This window comes from Ailuropoda melanoleuca, chromosome X (assembly GCF_002007445.2).
Source record: "Ailuropoda melanoleuca isolate Jingjing chromosome X, ASM200744v2, whole genome shotgun sequence".
Classification (NCBI taxonomy): domain Eukaryota; kingdom Metazoa; phylum Chordata; class Mammalia; order Carnivora; family Ursidae; genus Ailuropoda; species Ailuropoda melanoleuca.
In genome coordinates, this window is record NC_048238.1 from 64,339,676 (window position 1) to 64,360,349 (window position 20,674).

A 20,674-nucleotide genomic window follows, 5' to 3' on the forward strand; every position below is an offset into this window, starting at 1 on the left:
CTGTGAGCCTGCAATTCTAGCAGCTGCAGTGTGTTATGGTAGCTGCTTTCCTGTGCTAAGCTGATTTACTTTAAAGTCTGATCTCATCATCCTGTCAGTGTGAGTTCCCACCTACACTGTTAGCTGCAGTTTTCTGCTTCAGCTAGAAAGCTGGAGTGCACCACAGGCAGTGGGGGAAGGGAGGGAAGCAAGGAAAACTGCTCTCAGCACTTGTGCTTTGGTTAGTGCTACAGAAGAGGCAGAGAAACAGGAGATAACAAAGGCTCCATTTCCTTTCTGTGAGAGAAGGCTTTTGTCTTTCCTCCTGCAACAATGTCAGTGTCTGGCAAGAAAGAGTTTCATATGAAACAGACTCTAAGGCTACACTGGAGGTGGTTTAGTCATCCTTCTCAAGGGTCGCCCAACACTGGAATCTGCTTTCAGCAGGAAGGATATGAGCATAGAGGGACCCCGGTTCAGGGCAGGTTGAACAACCATGCTCAGGACAGAAACAGACTGAAAAAAAGGAACAATCCTTTCCACCCCAACATACTAACACGAGTGCCAGGACTGGCCCCTGACCATCAAAGAGCCTTTCAGAATTGGCACTCACAAAACCTGATAGAACATCTTCGAGCAAATGAAGATACTCCTAAAGCAGTTTCAGAAGAGAATTTGTTTAAAGAAGCCTGTGAGAAACACTTACAAGATTTGGAGATGATTGCTGATGATAATACAGAAGATTCTACAGTGAGGTAGGAGTTTTCAGTCACATAACTGAAAACCATAGACTAGGTTAACTTATTCTCTACAACTCTCATTTACTGCTTAAATAAAAGTGCTATAATTTTCTGAATTTGTACGCAGCCAATCAAGGTTTATAAGAAACCCCCTCCTCTTAAGTCTATAAAGGAAAACAGTAATTTTACATATGTTTTGATAATTAATGGGAAATATGTTTTAGGGTTGTGAGTTTACTTTTCTGATTCCATTTCAATTCTGTTAAGATTTCTGTTTTAGACATAAGAGGAGTTTATTATAATTACTAACTTTTTGTAAATATTATCTATGGCTTGGATGTTCATATACTTGGGATTCTCTGTGCCAGTGTAATAAATCACATAAATAGAAACTCTCTGACTTTTGTGAGTTAGGCCAATTCTGACAAAATAAAAGCTCTAACTTCTCAGCACATTCTTATCTGTTCCTTAGTACACAGTTGCTGTATTTGCACTTGATAAATACATTATCTTTATGTGAGAGTACAGAAGAGCTTCATTTTGCATTTGAGATTTATTTCAAGTTGTATTTGTTTCATAGATAGTTTACAATCATGAAAATATTTTGCATAAAACAAGTAATGAAATGGTGCTTATAGCAGCAATGTCTGAACGTAGGAAATGGAACATGTCAGCTATTTCAGGACGTTAAAATTAAGTAAGAAGTGATAGTAAGTATAGCTTTAGTATAGCTCATAAAATATTTGACTTTGTCTTTATTTTTGTGTCCACTAGTACTGTTTGAGTGAAAGAAAATTATGTTCTGTACTCTAATCTTGTCCAATATAACAACCTAGTAGATTTTCCTTTTTTTTCTTTTTCATTATCAGATTTTATTTCCCCCATATATGTTGACACAACTGATGATCTTAGCAATGTAATTAAAGTGTAAAAGAGCTATAGGAAAAGAAGGATTTTGGATATATTTTAAATTATATAACAGTTCAACATGAAGCTACGCTTATTTATTTCAAAATAATCCTTATTTATTTATTCAGTGTACTGTGTCTCTACATAGGTACAGAGGAGAAGGACTGGTAAATTTGCTTCTAGATACAAGGTTTCTTTTTCCCCAATATATCTGCCTGACAATTCCTTGCTTCCATAAATTCGAAATATAATATCGGTAGAAAAAGCGGCATAACATTATGACAAATGGCAATCAACTGTGCAAAACGATGTCTTTGTGGGAACTCAGTCTTCCTGTTGCAATGTAAACATGCAAAAGACCTTGTGAAATGACTAAGTGTAATATTAGATTATACGTGATACAGATGTTTTAAGAAATAGTGTATATATTAATTTTCCTAAATATTTTGTGATTACCCAAGAAAACGGTATATAACTGCTGGGATAGCAGGTTGTATTTAATAGAACTAATAATACTTTCAAAATGATACATAATCCATGTTTTTAGATTCAACACATTTTCAAAAGATCTCTTCCACACCATGAATAACAATTTCAAAAACTGCTGAATTTAGAGATTAATATTAATGCATTTGACTCTGTTGTAGAGAAATTTAAATCATCCATGTGACCTTCCGATAAAATTTTTTGAAGATTCCTGAATTTATTTGCCAGCACGAGAATATATTCACGATAAATTAGTTGTTAAAAAATGCTGGCTAAAATGTCAAATATAAAGTGTCACCAAGTAATATTTTTAAAAAACAGATTTTCTCTTTTATTTTATTACTGATAGTTTTCATGTTTTAAAGAAATGTTCCATTAAATATTTTATGGTTACAGTGGAAAGTTAATATTTTCTTAAAATAATTAGAGGAAGTGGTTTTATAGGTGTGCCAAGGATATTTTAAGCAAAAGAGAAGATGTAAATTAATTACAATATGATGGTTTATTAATCTATCCTTAGCCATCTGGATTATGCCTTGATTAGGAGAGTTTGAGAGGGAAATTTCTATGTCTTGCTTCTCTAATGCCTCTCTTCAACAAGATTGGGGAGCAAGAAGAAAGTATCCTGAGAAGCCTGGCATTCCCTCTTGTGGTAAACAAACAAAGTAACAAGGCCATCAGTGTGGAGAATTATCACACTACTACAAGATGGACTCTGACACTTTTGGTAAAGTAAGGGTTATCTAAGTCATCCTGCTTTCTACAAATATTGCAGAAAATTAATAGAGTATAGACTAAATTATTAACATGAAACATAACTGAATAACCTACAATTATTCCTAAAACAGATAATAAATCCAAAGTATTAAAGTTGTACATAAGTGATGCATCACTTAATTCTACACCTGAAACTATATTCCATTGTATATTAACTGGAATTTAAATAAATATTTGGAGAAAGAAAAAGATAACTAGTTATATTAATATGTTGGTTTGAATATTTAAAAAACCCAAATACATTCTGATGTAATTGAATTGTAAATATGTACTTCATTTAGAAAGAACACTATGTCATGATCCCACACTATAACATGTGCACGTCAGTGTGCCAGTCATTATCATTTTTTTTGTCTTGGTTATCTGCTAACTCTACATCTTTGCTTCATCACAACTACCTTGTTCAGTGTCCTTTCTTTTCTTTATTTCAACCTCAACATTCCAAAAACCAGAACAAATATTTTAATAGTGTGTTATGATCATGCTTCTCATATGACATATATTGATTTTTGTTTATTCATTTTATTCATTTGTTTTTAGATTCCACTTATAAATGAAATCACATGGTATTTGTCTTTCTCAATCTGACATCTTTCACTTAGCAGAATTTTTACACTGCATTATTCAGTAGAAATTATTACTTCAAAGGAAATAAGGAGCAATAATTTGTAGTTTATAGAAAGTTTAAGGTTAAATCCTTTTGGCTATGGTTTAAAATGCACTGCACAAAGTTATAGAAATTGTTTAATTGCTTTACTAAATTTAGAGCATTTTAACAAATAATTTAATAATAATGCAATGATTCCAAGCCATTTTATTTTTTATTGTTTTGTAATAATATTTTTTATTATATTCTGTTAGTCACCATACAGTACATCCCCAAGCCATTTTAGAGATAGGACATCTATTGGTTTATTTTAAATCTTTGCTAGTTACATCCTTATTCCTGAGAATGAGGTACCATGATCCTTATGTTTCATTTCTAATGGTGTAGTATTGCATATATATTTAACTTAAAATTAATTAAATATGTTTAACATTTAAAAAATTTGGGACTCTTTTCCATCTAGGGATCTAGCAATGTGTTAGGTCCATGTTTCTTTAAATGTTATGATTAAGCATCTTTATAGTTATTATTTCTTTTTTTATGTTCAATTAGCCATCATATAATACAAATTTAAAATGTAAACTATAAGCAAGAGTACTAAGTAACTGATAACAGTTGTTACTTCTGATTTTTGAAAGGCAATTATTTCTCTTCTGCTTTTGGAAATAGAAATAAAAGACAAAATGAGTGGTATTATTTGATATGCGACTTCAAGAACATCATATTAATGTCAACCTGTTATACATTGCCTAAATGTTCAGTCACTTAGTACTTTATAGTTTATTTTTTTAAATTTGTATGTCTTCTTTCTGACTTTTGTAAGACATTTTCTTAATAATAATCTCATTGATGTCTTTCCTGTGACTTTGTAAGTAAAAATTAATTGCAGCGATATATGCATATCAGTGTAAAACTCTTATATTTGAAGATGAAAAACTGAAATCAAGGTGGAGGGCACAGGAGCCAACTGAAAAAGCTCTCATTGGCCAAAGCTGGAATGAATTTAACAACAAAATAAAATATTGTTTGACTATAAACCAGAGTTAAAAATAAATATTTGTAAATCCATATTGATGAATAAGTGATTGAATAAATGGAGCAAAGACAAATGTATTATGCAGAGAAATTCCACATGATTTATGCACATCATCTGCCTTTGAGGAGGTGGAGGTGACTACTGTACTTTAAATGTGAACTGCACATAGACTTCTTTCTTAAAAGTGATACAGTATAGAACTGTTGGGGTGGGGAGGGAGTAAATTTACAGTACAGAAACCTAACAAATACAACCTAAGCCAGGTAATCTTCTAGTTTGTAATCTTCAAACTATTAATGTCATAACAAAAGGAAAGTCTGAGGGGACCCTGGGTGGCTCAGTCAGTTGAGTGGCCCGCTCTTGGTTTCAGCTCAGGTCAAGATCTCAGTGTCCTGGGATCCAGCTTCACATCAGACTCCATGCTTAGCAGGGAGTCTGCTTCAGAATTCTCTCTTTCCCTCTGCCCCTCCTCCCACTTGCTCTCTCTCTGTAAAATAAATAAATAAATCTGAAAAGAAAAGGAAAATCTGAGAAACTGTCACAATCAAGAAGATCCAAGAAGACGTGATGATGTGGAGCAGAAAAAAAGACCTTAGGTAAAAACTAAAGGAAATCTGTATAAAGAATGGATTTCAGTTAATAATAATGTCACTGTATTGGTTAGTTAATTGTTAAATGTGCTATATTAATATAAGATATTAATAATAATGGAAACTGGGTGTGGGGTTTTTGGAGACTTTCTATACAATTATTAAACTATCAATTTTTTTTCTGTAAAAAAGCACAATATTTTAGCAAGTGCTATCCTAGTATGGTAGATTCCACATATCAATACTAGAAGACCACCCAGTTGTCAAAACTTGTTTATTTGTTTTCTTTAGTTTTGTTCTTTGGCAACTGATTAAAAAGATATTAAATCAAAAGCAATGGGCTGTTTCCTCCATGCAAAAATCCTATACAGTGGCAACAAGATAATATCCTAAAGGCAATCCTAGGGAAGGCAGCTAAAGTTATGAGAACATCTAAAACCTATATGCAATTTCTAGTCCTATCCTGATGATACAGATTGTGGTTATCAATTGGTGTGGACCAATTTTTAAGGACATAGCAACTAATAAGGTCCTAAGTTGGGTATAATAATAAGCTAATAGAAATCATTGTTTATTTAATCATTGAATACAAAATTATACTAATGAAGTGGCATATATTTACTGGTGCTTTCAAATGAAACATAACCTCTTTTTTCCCCATTTCTTTACATCGCTATGATTTATCTCTCGGAGGAAAACAACATCATATATAAAAACAAGCATATATATAAATAAAATTATCCCTCCATTCTAAAATGAAAAATATAGCAATTGAGAATATTCTGTTTTTATTTTAATTTTTATTTTTTAAGTAAGCTCCATGCCCAGCATGGAGCTCAAAGTGAGGCTTGAATTCATGACCCCAAGATCAAGACCTGAGCCAAGAGCAAGTGCCAGATGTCCAACTGATTGAGGCACCCAGGTTCCCCAGCCATTGAGTGATTATGTTCATGGTGATTCTGTTCCATTCATATTATTATTATTACTTTGATGTAGTGTTCCATGATTCATTGTTTGCATATAACACCCAGAGCTCCATGTAATATGTGTCCTCCTTAATGCTCATCACCAGCCTATCCCATTCCCCCACTCCCCTCCCCTCTGAAGCCCTCAGTTTGTTTCCCAGAGTCCATAGTCTCTCATGGTTCATTCCCCCTTCTGTTTATCCCCCCTTCATTCTTCCCTTCATGCTCCTACTGTTCTCCTTGCTATTTCTAATGTTCCATAAATGAGAGAAACCATATGATAATTGTCCTTCTCTGCTTGACTTATTTCACTTAGCATAATCTCCTCCAGTCCCCTACATGTTGCTAAAAATGTTGGGTAATCGTTCTTTCTGATGGCTGAATAATATAACATTGTATATATGGACCACATCTTCCTTATCCATTCATCTGTTGAAGGGCACCTCGGCTCCTTCCACAATTTAGCTATTGTGGACAATGCTGCTATGAACATTGGGGTGCATATGGCCCTTCCCTTCACTACATCTGTATCTTTGAGGTAAATATCTAGGGGTGCATTCCTGGGTCATAGGGTAGCTCTATTTTTAACTTTTTGAGGGACCTCCCACACTGTTTTCCAAAGTGGCTGTACCAACTTGCATTCCCACCAACAGTGTAAGAGGGTTCCCCTTTCTCCACATCCTCCCTAACATTTGTTTCTTGCCTTGTCAGTTTTTGCCATTCTAACTGGTATAAGGTGGTATCTCAAGGTGGTTTTGATTTGAATTTCCCTGATTGCTAATGATTTTGAACATTTTTTCATGTGTTTGTTAGCCATTCATATGTCTTCATTCGAAAAGGGTCTGTTCATATCTTCTGCCCATTTTTTGGTTTGATTATTTGTTTCCTGGGTATTGAGTTTGAGAAGTTCTTTATAGATCTTTGATACTAGCCTTTTACCTGTAGTGTTGTTTGCAAATATCTTCTCCCATTCCATGGGTTGCCTGTCTGTTTTGTTGACTGTTTCCTTGGCTGTGCAGATTTTTATCTTGAGGAAGTCCCACAAGTTCATTTTATCTTTTGTTTCTCTTGCCTTTGGAAATGTGTCATGAAAAAGGTTGCTGTGGCCGATGTCGTAGAGGTTGCTGTCTATGTTCTCCTCTAGGATTTTGATGGATTCCTGTCTCACATCGATGTCTTTCATCTATTTGGAGTTTATCTTTGTGTATGGTGTGAGAGAGTGGTCAAGTTGCATTCTTTTGCATGTAGCTGTCCAATTTTCCCAGCACCATTTATTGAAGAGACTGTCTTTTTTCCACTGGATGTTTTTTCCTGCTTTGTCAAAGATTAGTTGACCATAGAGTCGAGGGTCCATTTCTGGAGTCTGTATTCTGTCCATTGGTCTATGTGTCTGTTTTTGTGCCAGTACTATGCTATCTTGGTGATCACAGCTTTCAGTATAGCTTGAAATCAGGCAACGTGATTCCCCCAGGTTTGTTTTTCTTTTTCAACTTTTCCTTGGCAATTCAGGGTCTTTTCTGGTTCCACACACATTTTAGGATTGTTTGTTTCCAGCTCTTTGAAAAATGTCATTGATATTTTGATTGAGATGGTGTTGAACGTGTAGATTGCTCTGGGTAGCATAGACATTTTAACTATGTTTATTTTTCCAATCCATGAGCATGGAATGTTTTTCAATCTTTTTGTGTCTTCTTCAATGTCTTTCATCAGTGTTCTGTAGTTTCTAGAGTATAGATCATTTACCTCTCTGATTAAGTTTTTTCTGAGATATCTTATGGGTTTTGGTGCTATTGTAAACATAATCAATTCCCTAATTTCTCTTTCTTCAGTCTCATTGTTCATGTATAGAAATGCAACTGATTTCTGTGCATTGATTTTTATCCTGCCATGTTACTGAATTGTTGTATGAGTTCTAGTAATTTGGGGGTGGAGTCTTTTGGGTTTTCCACATAAAGTATCATGTCATCTGTGAAGAGAGAGAGTTTGACTTCTTCTTTGCCTATTTGAATACCTTTTATTCTTTTTTGTTGTCTGATTGCTGTTGCTAGGACTTCTAGTACTATGTTGAACCGTAATGGTGAGTGGGCATCCTTGTCGTGTTCCTGATCTTAAGGGAAAGGCTCTCAGCTTTTCCACATTGAGAATGATATTCACTGTAGGCTTTTCATAGATGGTTTTTATGAAATTGAGGAATGTACCCTCTATCCCTACACTCTGAATGGTTTTAATCAGGAAAGGATGCTGTATTTTGTCAAATGCTTTTTCCGCATCAATTGAAAGGATCATATGGTTCTTTTCTCTTCTCTTATTAATGTGATCTATCACACAGATTGATTTGCGAATGTTGAACCACCCTTGCATGCCAGGGGTGAATCCCACTTTGTCATGATCGATCATCCTTTTAATGTACTGTTGGGTCCTATTATCTAGGATCTTGTTGAGAATTTTGGCATCCACATTTATCAGGGTATAGGTCTGTAATTCTCCTTTTTGATGGGGTCTTTGCCTGGTTTGGGGATCAAGGTAGGACTGGCCTCATAGAGTGAGTTTGGTAGTTTTCTTTCTGTTTCTAGTTTTTGAAACAGCTTCGGGAGACTAGGTATTATTTCTTCTTTAAATGTTTGGTAGAATTTCCCAGGGAATCCATCAGGCCCTGGACTCTTGTTTTGTTTTGTTTTTGTTTTTTTGTTTTTTTTGGGGGGAGAGGTTTCTGATCACTGCTTCAATCTCTTCATGATTAATTGGTCTGTTTACATAATCAATTTCTTCCTGTTTCAGTCTTGGTAGTTTATAGGTTTCCAGGAAGGCATCCATTTATTCCAGGTTGTTTAACTAACTGGCATATAGTTGTTGATAATACTTTCTAATGATTGTTTGTATTTCCTTGGTGTTGGTCATGATCTCTCCACTTTCATTCATAATTTTATTAATTTGGGTGCTTTCTCTATTCTTTTGAATTAGTCTGGCCTGTGGCTTATTGATCTTATTGATTATTTCAAAAAACCAGCTTCTAGTTTTGTTTTTCTGCTGTACTGTATTTCTGCTTTCTAATTCATTCATCTCTGCTCTAATCTTAATTGCCTTCTCATGCGTGGTTTAGGCCTGTTCTTCTGTTCCAACTCCAGCTTCTTAAGGTGAGAATGTAAGGACTGAATTTTAGATTTCTTCTATTATTTTTAGTGAGGCTTGGATGGCTATGTATCTTCCCCTTAGGACTGCCTTTGCGTGTCCCGTAGGTTTTGGACTGATGTGATTTAATTCTAATTGGTTTTCATAAATTGCTTAGTTCTTCTTTAATTCCCTGGTTTACCCAATCATTCTTAAGCAGGATGGTCCTCAGTTTCCAAGTGTTTGAGTTTCTTCCAAATTTTTTCATGATTCAGCTCCAGTTTCAAACCACTGTGGTCTGAGAATATGCAGGAAATGATCTCAGTGTTTTGGTATCGGTTGAGACCTGTTTTGTGACCCAGTATATGGTTTATTCTGGTGAAAGTTCCATGTGCATTCGAAAAGAATGAGATTTCTGTTGTTCCAAGGTGTAGTGTTCCATATATACCTATGAGGTCTATCTGGTCCAGTATGGCATTCAAAGCTCTTCTTTCTTTGTTCATTTTCTGCTCAGATGATCTGTCTATTGCTGAGAGTGGAGTGTTGAGTTCCCCTACTATTAACGTATTTTTATCTATATGTCTCTTTTTTCTGGTTAAGAGTTGGCTTGTGTATCTAGCTCCTCCCCTGTTGGGGGCATAGATATTTATAATTGTCATATCCTCTTGTTGGATACACCCTTTAAGAATAATATAGTGTCCTTCTGTATCTCTAACTACAGTCTTTAGCTTAAAATCTAATCTGTCTGATTTAAGAATTGCTCCCCCAGTTTTCTTTTGAGGTCAGTTGGCATGAAGAATGGTTCTCCATCACTTCACTTTCAGTCTGGATGTATTTTTATGTTCAAAATAAGTCTCTTGTAGACAGCATAGGGATGGGTCATGTCTTTTGATCCAATCTGCAACCCTGTGGTGTTTTCTGGGAGCATTTAGGCCATTCACATTGAGCCTGATTATTGAGAGATATGATTGTAATGATGCCATATTGTCTGTAAAGGCTTTGTTTCTATAGATTGTAAATTTCTTTTTTGTATCACACTTGGAGTCTTTTTTACATTTATAGAATCCTTCTTAATATTTCTTGTAGGGCTGGCTTCGTGGTCACATATTTTCAGAAACTTTCAGTTTCTGCTTGTCTTGGAAACTCCTTGTCCTTCCATCTATTCTGAATGACAGCCTTGCTGGTTAAAGGAATCCTTGGCTGCATGTTCTTCTCACTTAGTGCTCTGAATATGTCTTGCCAGCTTTTTCTGGCTTGCCAGGTCTCTGTAAACAGGTCTGACATTATTCTGATGTTCCTCCCTCTGTAGGTGAGTATTCTCTTCCCCCTGGCCACTTTCAAGGTTGTTTCCTTGGATCTAAGATTTGCGAATTGTACTGTTATGTGACGTGGTGTCAGTCTGTTCTCATTGATCGTGGGAGGCGTCCCCTCTGCCTCTCGGACATGAATGCTTGTTTCCTTCACCAGATTAGGGAAGTTCCCAGCTACAATTTGTTCGAATATCTCTTCTAGAACTCTATCTTTCTCCACCCCCTCGGGGATGCCGAAGATTCTGACATTGGAATGTTTCATTGAGTCAGTAATCTCCCATAGTCTTATTTCTTGAAATTGGAGTTTTTTAAGCCATGTTCCCTCTTTTTCCTTCTTTTCTAACATCTCATCTTCCAAATCACTAATTCAATCTTCTGCCTCCTTTACCCTGACCATCAGAGCACCTAGTTTAGACTGCATTTGATTCATAGCATTCTTAATTCCTGCCAGATTCGCTCTCATTTCTGCTCTTAGAGATTCTATATTCTCGTTAATATTTTCTTCAAGCCTACACATCATCTTGACCATTGTTACTTTGAAACCTATTTCTGACAATTTGGTTATATCCATATCCATTAGTTCTGTGGCAGAGGCCACAGTCTCTGTTTCTTTCCTTTGTTGGGGGTTCCTACTCCTTGTCATTCTGATGAGGAGTGGTTGTGGGGATGTACAGAACCCAAATTATTGACCAGGACCCAAGCAAAGTGCACTTGTTTTATAGGGACCTTAGGGATGTGGGCTTCTTGTTTTCTCAGACTGCCTTCTGGGGGAGGGGCCTGCTGTGGTCATACTCAGGCAACCCTGTTTGGGTCGAGTTGCCCTGTCCCCGGGGGGTGGGAGTGGATGGGCATGGTGCGAACCGGTTTTTCCTGGCTTTTGTTCTCTGGTGGCTTTCCCTGGTGGCTTTATGTGACTCTTCAGAGGGTCAGAGCAGCAGTGCCCGTATCCAAGCCTCTTTCTTGGAACAGAGAGTTCACAGTCTGCTCTTCAGTGTGCTCTCCTGGCCATTCTAACTCAGTTTCTGTTGGTGCTGCTAAGACCCCACAGCGTCCCGGGTTGTGTGTCCCACAGCCACTCTCCTGGTCCTCGCTCCCAGGGCCAACACATCTCTGCCCTTTGTGCTTCTAACACCACCAGCTGCCAGTTCCGCACACTCCCAAGCTCACTGTTTTTGTCTGGTTCGCACACACTCCAGAGCTCCCATTTTCATTCTGGTCACATGTCCCCAAGCTCCCGGTTTAAGTCTGTTTCAAGTGCATACTCTGTAGTTCCAGTTTTCAGTCTGGTCACACATGTGCTCCCAAGCTCCCTGTGTCAGTCTGGTTTACGTGCTCCCGAGCTCCCGATTTTGGTCTGGTTTGTGCATGTGTTCCTGAGCTCCCAGTTTCAGTCTGGTTTCCCTGCTGCTACCTGTCTGCGAGTCCAGCCCACTCCCCAGCACAGGAGACTACTGCTTTCTAGCACCTGAGCAGGGTGGCTCCCTCCCTCTTCCATTTATCTTCCGATATCTGTGCATAGATTCATGGCTCCCTGCTTCATTCCTCAATACCCAGCCCCGGAGATGTGCATTTGTAGAGAGAGTCTGATGTATCTACTTATGTCTCAGGCTGATTTCGTGGGTGTTCAGGATGGTCTGGTAGATATCCAGCTTGATTCAGGGGACCAGGTGAAAAAGGGTCCCCTACTCCTCAGCCATCTTTTTTCCTCCCCCTGTTCCATTCATATTATAATTTTACTAAAAAGAATGGAAAATGTGTAGCCCTGGTGGTCAAGAAATAAGATTTTGTAAATACACTTTAAAAGAGCTAAGACATGGTAACTAAAAGTGAGAAAATTAAAGTCAAGTAGTTTTCAGTTATCTAATATTTTAGGATGAAACAGGTATTACTGAAATTTAAAACAAAATTTTACTCTGAAACACAGTAAAATAACACTGTATTTCCCAAATCAATATAGATATAATATTTACATATTGCTAGACTTTGCACTGGAAGAGAGCAATACCAGTGATCATGTTCATTAAAACTATCAGAAGTGGAGATGATAGGGGAAGATGGCAGAGTAGGAGGACCTTATGTGTTTATCTTATCCTATGTATACAATTAGATAACACTCACATCATTGTTAAGAACCCAGAAAATGACCCAAAGATGAGCAGAATGAATTCCACAACCAAAGGTAGTGAAGAGGTCACATCAAGGAAACTAGGAAAGGTGAAGATGTGATTTGAGACCTAAATGGACTGTGGACCTCTGTGGACAGGAGGAAGCCAGGAGCATAATGAAGGGCAAGAAACATGATCACAACAGAGACACATCACAAGGAAGACAAACCCCCATAACATCTGGCTTTGAAAGCAAGAGGGTCCGAATTTCATGAGTTCTTAAAACCAGCGGGAATTAAAGCCTAGAATTCTAAAAACCAGTGGGCTTGTCTCTGGAAGAGCTTTGAGAGCCTTAGGAAGCTGAGTCCCTGTGCATAAAGAGACAGCCTGAGCATAGATATAACATAGAATCAGCATAGATGTAACATAGATACAGCATAGAACCAGCAGTTAGATAAATGTCTGGGGAGAGTGATTTACTCATTACAGAACATGTCCCAGATAGATAAGGATATCAGGAAGACCCCTCCAGGAACAAAGTAGCTGGCAGGGACCAATCCCTCCCCCCCACACACACCTCAGGGTAAACAGCCACCTCCAGGAATAAGCACTGTGCCCACATTTACTACCAAACATGCTTACAACAAGCCCTGACCCTCCCACCCTTCAGCTGATCCACCCTTTCCAGTCACCCTTGCCTCAGTCCCAGGACCTTGGGTCCTCTACCCCCAGAAGACCAGCACAAACCTTACCAGCACCCTGTCTTGACCCATGCCTTTTGTGGGGCCTCAGTCCTGATGGCTACAGTGGCCACAGCAATGGCTGTGACAGCAGCAGTGGGGATTACAGAAGCCTGAGATGCACCTTGTAAAAATGTGTGCCCCAACCACACATGCTGTGCAGATCCAGTTAGGCCAACCCATCCTGCAAATGGGGGTTTCAGGTTTCATTTAGCAAGCAGACTAGCCTATACATGGTTAAAATGTACTCCCGATTTTGGCCTGGTTTGCGCATGTGCTCCTGAGCTCCTGGTTTCAGTCTGGTTTCCCTGCTGCTAGTAGGTTTCACCTAGTAGGGACAAAGCACTGCCTACAACAGGTGAAAAGAGTCACTGCAGACAACCAGACTGAAGGGAAAAACAACCAGAACACATCAAGGGACACACAACACACACAAGAGTTGCTCCCTGAAGTGTCAGGTCCTAGGGAGTAGGGGACACTGCACTGCAGAGTGCTACAACACCTCTTCTTATAAGACCATTACCTTCAATATCAGCACACATAGCTGGCATTTCCTACCACACAGAAACAGACACAGAGAGTTAGACAAAATGAGGAGACAGAGAAATATTTCATTTGTGAAATAATAGGACAAAGAGACCAAATGGATATAAGTAATATGCCTGATAGAGAATTTAAAGCAATGATGATAAAAATACTCACTGGACTTGAGAAAAGAGTAGAGGACATGAGCAAGACCCTTAACAAAGAGACAAAAAAGAACCAATCAGATATGAAGAACACAATAAATGAAATTTAAAATACATTTGTTGGAATAAATAGCAAGTGGGATGAAGCAGAGGAATGAGTTAATGACCTATAAGACAGAGAAATGGAAAGTAACCCAGCTGAACAAATGAGAGGAAAAATTATGTAAATGGAGAACAGTCTTACAAAATTGAGTGACTCCATGAAACATGTTAACTTTTGCATTATAGGGATCCCAGAAAAAGAAGAAAGAGAAAAGCAGGCAGACATTTTATTTGAAGAAATAATAGCCAAAAACTTCTCCAATCTGGGGAAGAAAACAGATATCCAGATCCAGGGAGCACAGAGATCCCCCCAAAAAATCAATCCAGGGAGGTCCATACCAAGACACAAGTAATTAAAATGACAAAATTAGTGATAAAAAATTAAAAGCAGCAAGAGAAAAGAGAGTTACATATGAGGAAAAACACATAAGGGTGTCTGAAGGTTTTTGAGCAGAAACATGGCATGCCATAAGGGAATAACATGATATATTCAAAGTGCTGAAAGGGAAAAATCTGCAGCCAAAAATACTCTATCTAGTAAGGCTATCATTTAGAATAGAAAAGAAATAAAGAATTTCTTAGAAAAGTAATAATAATAAAATGAAAAATGAGTTTCTCAAACAAAAACTGCAAAAGTTCATGACCACTAAACCAACCCTACAGGAAATATCAAAAAGGACTATCTGAGTGGGGAAAAGGAGCATAAATGAGAGTATGAAAAATAAGTTTATTGTAAAATCAGTCAGAGAATTCACAAAATAAAAATATATAAAATATAACAATATCCTTGAAATGTTGGGGTGGGAGTAAAGAAAGGGTTCAAACTTAAGTAACTCTTAATATACACAGAATGCAGTAGATGTTATATACAAGCCTAATGGTAATCACAATTCAAAGACCAGTAAGAGATAGGCAAAGAATAAGAAGAAAGGAATTGAAATCCAAGTACATCACTAAAGAAATCCAGCAAGCCATGAAAAACAGCAAGAAAGAATGAGAAAAACTATAGAAACAACCACAAAAAATTAACAAAATGGCAATAAACTATATCTATCAATTATTACTGTGAATATAAATACCCTAAATGCTCCAATCAAAAGACATAGGGTGACAGAATTTGTTTTTTAAAAAAGAATGATCTATGTGTTGCTGGCAGGAGACTCATTTCAGACTTAAAGTTGCCTGCAGATTAAAAGTGAGGGGATGGGGGACATCTGGATGGTTCAGTCAGTTGGGCATTTGCCTTTGGTTCAGCTAATGATCCCAGGGTCCTGGGATCGAACCCCACATCAGGCTTCCTGCTCAGCACAGAGCCTGCTTCTTCCTCTCCTGCACCCCCTGCTTGTGCTTTCTCTCTCTCTCTCTGTCAAATAAACAATTTTTTTTCAATGTGAGGGGATGGAGAAACATTTATCATGCAAAAGGATGTCAAAAGAAAGCCATGGTAGGGGTGCCTGGGTGGCTCAGGAATTAAGCGTCTGCCTTCGGCTCAGGGCGTGATCCCGGCATTCTGGGATCGAGCCCCACATCAGGCTCCTCTGCTGGGAGCCTGCTTCTTCCTCTCCCACTCCCCCTGCTTGTGTTCCCTCTCTTGCTGGCTATCTCTCTATCAAATAAATAAATAAAATCTTAAAAAAAAAACGAAAGAAAGCTGGGGTAGCGATACCTATATTGGACAAAATTAAATATAAGACAAAGAATGTAACAAGAGATAAAGAAGGACACTATATCATACTAAAGGGAATAATCCAAAAAGAAGATATAACAATTGTAAATGTTTATGTACCCAACATGAGAGCACACAACTACATAAAACAATTATTAACAACCATAAAGGAACTAATTGATAGTAACACAAGTATACTAGGGGACTTTAACACCCCATTTACATCAATGGATGGATCATCTAAACTGAAAATATACAAGGAAAAATGACTTTTAATGACACACAGGCATAGATAGATTTAACAGATATTTTCAGAACATTCCATCCTAAAACAGCAGCATATACATTCTTTTCAAGGCACACAGAATTTCTCCAGAATAGATCACATATTAGGCCATAAAACAAGCCCACCCACAAAAATTAGGCCACTCAATAAAAAAATATTGAAGTCATACCATGCATTTTTCCTGACCACAACACTATGAAACTAGAAATCAACCAAAAGAAAAAAAAAATTGGAAACACCACAACTACATGGAGGTTAAATAACATACTACTAAACAATGAATGGGTCAACCAAAAAATCAAAGAAGAAATTTAAAAAGTACATAGAAATAAATGAAAATGAAAACAAAACAGTCCAAAGCCTTTGGGATGCAGCAAAAGTGGTTCTAAGAAGGCAATTTATAGCAATACAAGCCTATCTCAAGAAGGAAGACAAAATTAAAAAATTTTTAAAAAATAAACAACTTAACTTTGCAACTAAAGGAGATATAAAAAAGAAAACAAAACCCATCACTCATCATCAGGGAAAAGCAAATCAAAACTGCAATGAGATATTCACACCTGTGACCTCACACTTGTCAGAATGGCAAAACACACACACAACACACACACACACACACACACACACACACACACACACACAAAGAAACAAGTGTTGGCAAGGATGTGGAGAAAAAAGGAAACCTCCTGTACTGTTGGTGGGAATGCAAACTAGTGCAGCCACTGTGGAGAACAGCGTGGAGGCTCCTCAAACAGTTAAAATTAGAAGTACCTTTGATTCAGTAATTATAATACTTGGAATTTACCCAAAAAAATACAAAACACTAATTCAAAGGGATGCTGCACCCCTATGTTTATAGCACAATTATTTACAATAGCCAAATTATGAAAGCAGCCAATGTGTTCATCAATTGATGAATGGAAGAAGAAGATGTAATATATATAGGAATATTATCCAGCCATAAAAAAGAATGAAATCTTGCCATTTGCAACAACATGGATGGAGCTAGAGAGTATAATTCTAAGTAAAATAAATCAAAGAAAGATATATACCATATGATTTTACCCATATGTGGAATTTAAGAAAGAAAACTAACAAGTGAAGGTAAAAAAAGAGAGGGAGGGAAACAAAGAAACAGACTCTCAACTATAGAGAACAAACTGATTGTTACCAGAGGGAAGTTGGGTGGAGGGATGAGTGAAATAGGTGATGGGGATTAAAATGCACTTGTGGTGAGCACTGGGTGATGCATGGAATTTTTGAATTACTATAATGTACACCTGAAACTAATATAATGCTATGTTAAATAACTGGATTGAAACAAAAACATGATTAAAAAAATAGATTTAAAAAAAAACTATCAGAAGTGAATACCTTGTTACTTCTGCTTAACCTTCCTTATCCTGTTACTCTTAATCAAAGTGACCTATCCCTTCCATGCTCTCAAATGTTCTCATTCAGAATATAGACCTCATGGCCTACTTACACCCTATTACTGTTACTTCTTCAGTAGCCATACTAAACAACTTGGAAATATTTTTAGCAAGTCCTTAACATAAGTGATTGGTTTTTATTCATCCCACTAGTAGCTTACTCAATAGAAACTATCTGTTAAATATTTTGTCCACCTTTTCCCTGAAGAACTAGACTGTTTCAAGCACAGTGGCATTTAGGTGTCCTTTTCTGGCTAATGGTTACAGTAGTTATAATAACACTAATAAACAACTGCATAAAAATTAAGGCAACACAACTATTTAATTTAGTCTGAAGTCTGTTGTAACATTGAACCAGCCAGTTCCTTAACTAAGACGTTGGTATTCATTTTTGTTTCCTTCATTTAACATTTATTAAACCCCTTCTGTATGCATTAGGATTGTTTAGGTTCTTTAAGGATTAAAAGATAAATAATATGGGCTGATTCACACTAAAGCCTTATGATATTGTTGGGAAGATAAAGTATATCCATTTAAAAGTGTTCATGGACATAAAAAAGGAGTATATTGCAAGAACAGATTTAAGTTGCTTGGTGATTGAGCCCTATAGCATTCAAAGACAGAAGATAATTCTGATCAGAGCAAACTTAGAATACTTCATGGAAGAGAGATGATTTGAGATGAATCTTAATGAATGGATAGCATTTTGATACAGATATGGGGAAGTACAAATTCTAGGTAGGAGGAACAACACAGAGTTTCTTCAAAAAGGCATTGAAGCATGGGAGTTGAAGGTGTGCTCAAAAGATAGATTTCACTTTAGTTGAAGTGAATGATTACATTGGAGAATAGTACAAAACTAGGCAGGAAAAAAAAGGTCAGGCATAGATTATGTAGGCTTTGAAAAGACAGGATAAGGATGGTCTGGACTTTATCTTAGAGGTTAGGGATTATTAACCCCCAATAATTTGCTGAAATATTTTGTGTCTGTTAATAATTTTAGGAACATGTTCTATTTGTCTTTCTCAGCTCTCAAATAATTCCATATCACAGGAACAACAAAGTAATGAATGGTACCAAAAAGAGCATGTTAATAGGTATAATACCTTAAGGGAAAAAATGTGAGAAAAATAGAAAATACAGAACTTGGGGTGTCTGAGTGTCTCAGTCAGTTGACTGTCTAACTCTTGATTTCAACTCAGGTCATGATCTTACAGTTGTGAGATTGAGCCCCACATTGGGCTCCCTGCTCAACAGGGAGTCTGTTTCTCTCCATCTCTCCCCCCTTTTCCCCATTTAGCACTCCCTTTCTCTCTAAAACAAACAAATATTAAAAAGAAAATAGAATAAAATAGAGGACTCAACATGACTTGTGGATTATCTACTTATGATGTTTAAAACTAAAAGCTATGATATGTTTATCAGTGTCTGCTTGAATGGGATTTCAGGACTCCAGACAGTTCATGAATATATTTGAGTAAGTAATTTTTAATTTTTTAAAAAAGTATTCTAGGTTTTATTTTATTTCTATTGTGGTAAGAACACTTAACATGAAATCTACCCTCTCAACAAATTTTTTTCATAATAATATTTTTATTAGTTATTCACCATACAGTACATCTCTGGTTTTTGATGTAAAGTTCGATGATTCATTAGTTGCATATAACACCCAGTGCACCATGCAATATGTCCCCTCCTTACTTCCCATCACCAGCCTATCCCATTCCCCCACCCCCTCCCCTCTGAAGCCCTCAGTTTGTTTTTCAACAAATTTTAGATATGTAATAGAGCACTGTTAGCTATAGGCACAAATTTATATAGCATATCTCTTGAACTTATTCATCTTGTACAACTGACCCTTTATACCTGTTGAACATCAACTCCCCATTTTCCATCCCCCCAGGCTCTGGAAACCACCATTCCATTTTGTCTTTAGGAGTTTAATTATTTTATTTACCTCATATAAGTGAAATCATGTAGTTTTTGTCCTTCTGTGACTAGCTTATTTCATTTAGCATGATGTCCTCCAGGTTCATCTATGTTATTGCCTAGGGCAGAATTTCTCTATTAAGGCTAATATTCCATTCTATGTATATACCACATTGTCTTTATGCATTCCTCCACTGACAGACACTTAGGTTATTTCTATGTCTTGGATATTGTGAATAATGCTGCAATGAAATGGGAGTGTCAGTATCTCTTCAAGATATGATCTTGATTTTTTTATATATACTCAGACTTGCGATTTCTGGATCATAAGATAGTTTTATTTTAATTTTTAGGGGGAAGCTCCAAAATTATTTACACAGCAGTTGAACCATTTTACATTTCCACTAATATTGTACAAGGGTTACAATTTCTCCACATCCTCACCAACATTTTTTATCTTTTTTTTTTAATGATAGCCATTCTAAGAGGCATGGGGTGATAGCTCATTGTGTTTTTGATTTTTATTTCACTGGTGATTAGTTACATTTTCATATGTCTATTGGCCATCTGTATATCTTTGGAGAACTCTCTATTCAAGTACTTTGCCAATTGTTTAATCACATTATTTGTTTCTTTGCTAGTGAATTGTATGAGTTACTTTTATAGTTTAGATAGTAACCCCTGATTACACACAGGGTTTGAAAATATTTTCTCCCAATCCATAGATTGCCTTTTCATTCTTTGCTGTACAGAAGTTTTGAATTTCATGTATCCCCACTGGTCAATTTTTGCTATTGTTGCTTGTGTTTTTGCTGTTATATTCAAGAAATCATTTCCAAGACCAATGTCCTGAAGCTTTTTTTTTTGCTAGGAGTTTTACAGCTTCATGTATTACATTTAAATCTTCAATCCATTGCACATGATTTTTCTGTATGGTACAAGATAAGGTCCAATTTCATTCTTTTGCATGTAGATATTATGTTTTTTTCAACACTGTTCAAGAGGCTGTCCTTTTCCCATTGTATATTCTAGACACCCTCATCAAAGATCAGTTAACCATATATACATGATGTTTTTTTCTGGGCTCTTAATTCTGTTCCATTGGTCTATATGTCTGTTTGTGCCTATACCATACAATTTTAATTACTGTAGCTTTGTAGTATATTTTGAAATCAGGAAATGTGATGCCTTCAGCTTTGCTCTTCTTTCTCAAGATT

The 20,674-nt window shown here is 36.7% G+C and overlaps 1 protein-coding gene across 4 annotated transcripts in view; it reads left to right on the forward strand.

Annotated features, from left to right (window-relative positions):
• The first annotated feature begins 203 nt into the window (after positions 1-203).
• Positions 204-20,674, forward strand: part of KLHL4 (kelch like family member 4) — a 156,359-nt gene continuing 135,888 nt past the window's right edge. For all 4 annotated transcript variants that reach the window (XM_002928403.4, XM_034649910.1, XM_019809143.2 and 1 more), the window contains exon 1: positions 204-734. In XM_002928403.4, coding sequence (XP_002928449.2) covers positions 313-734 — 422 coding nt within the window. In that variant the 5' untranslated portion in view covers positions 204-312. The remainder of the gene's footprint in view (positions 735-20,674) is intronic.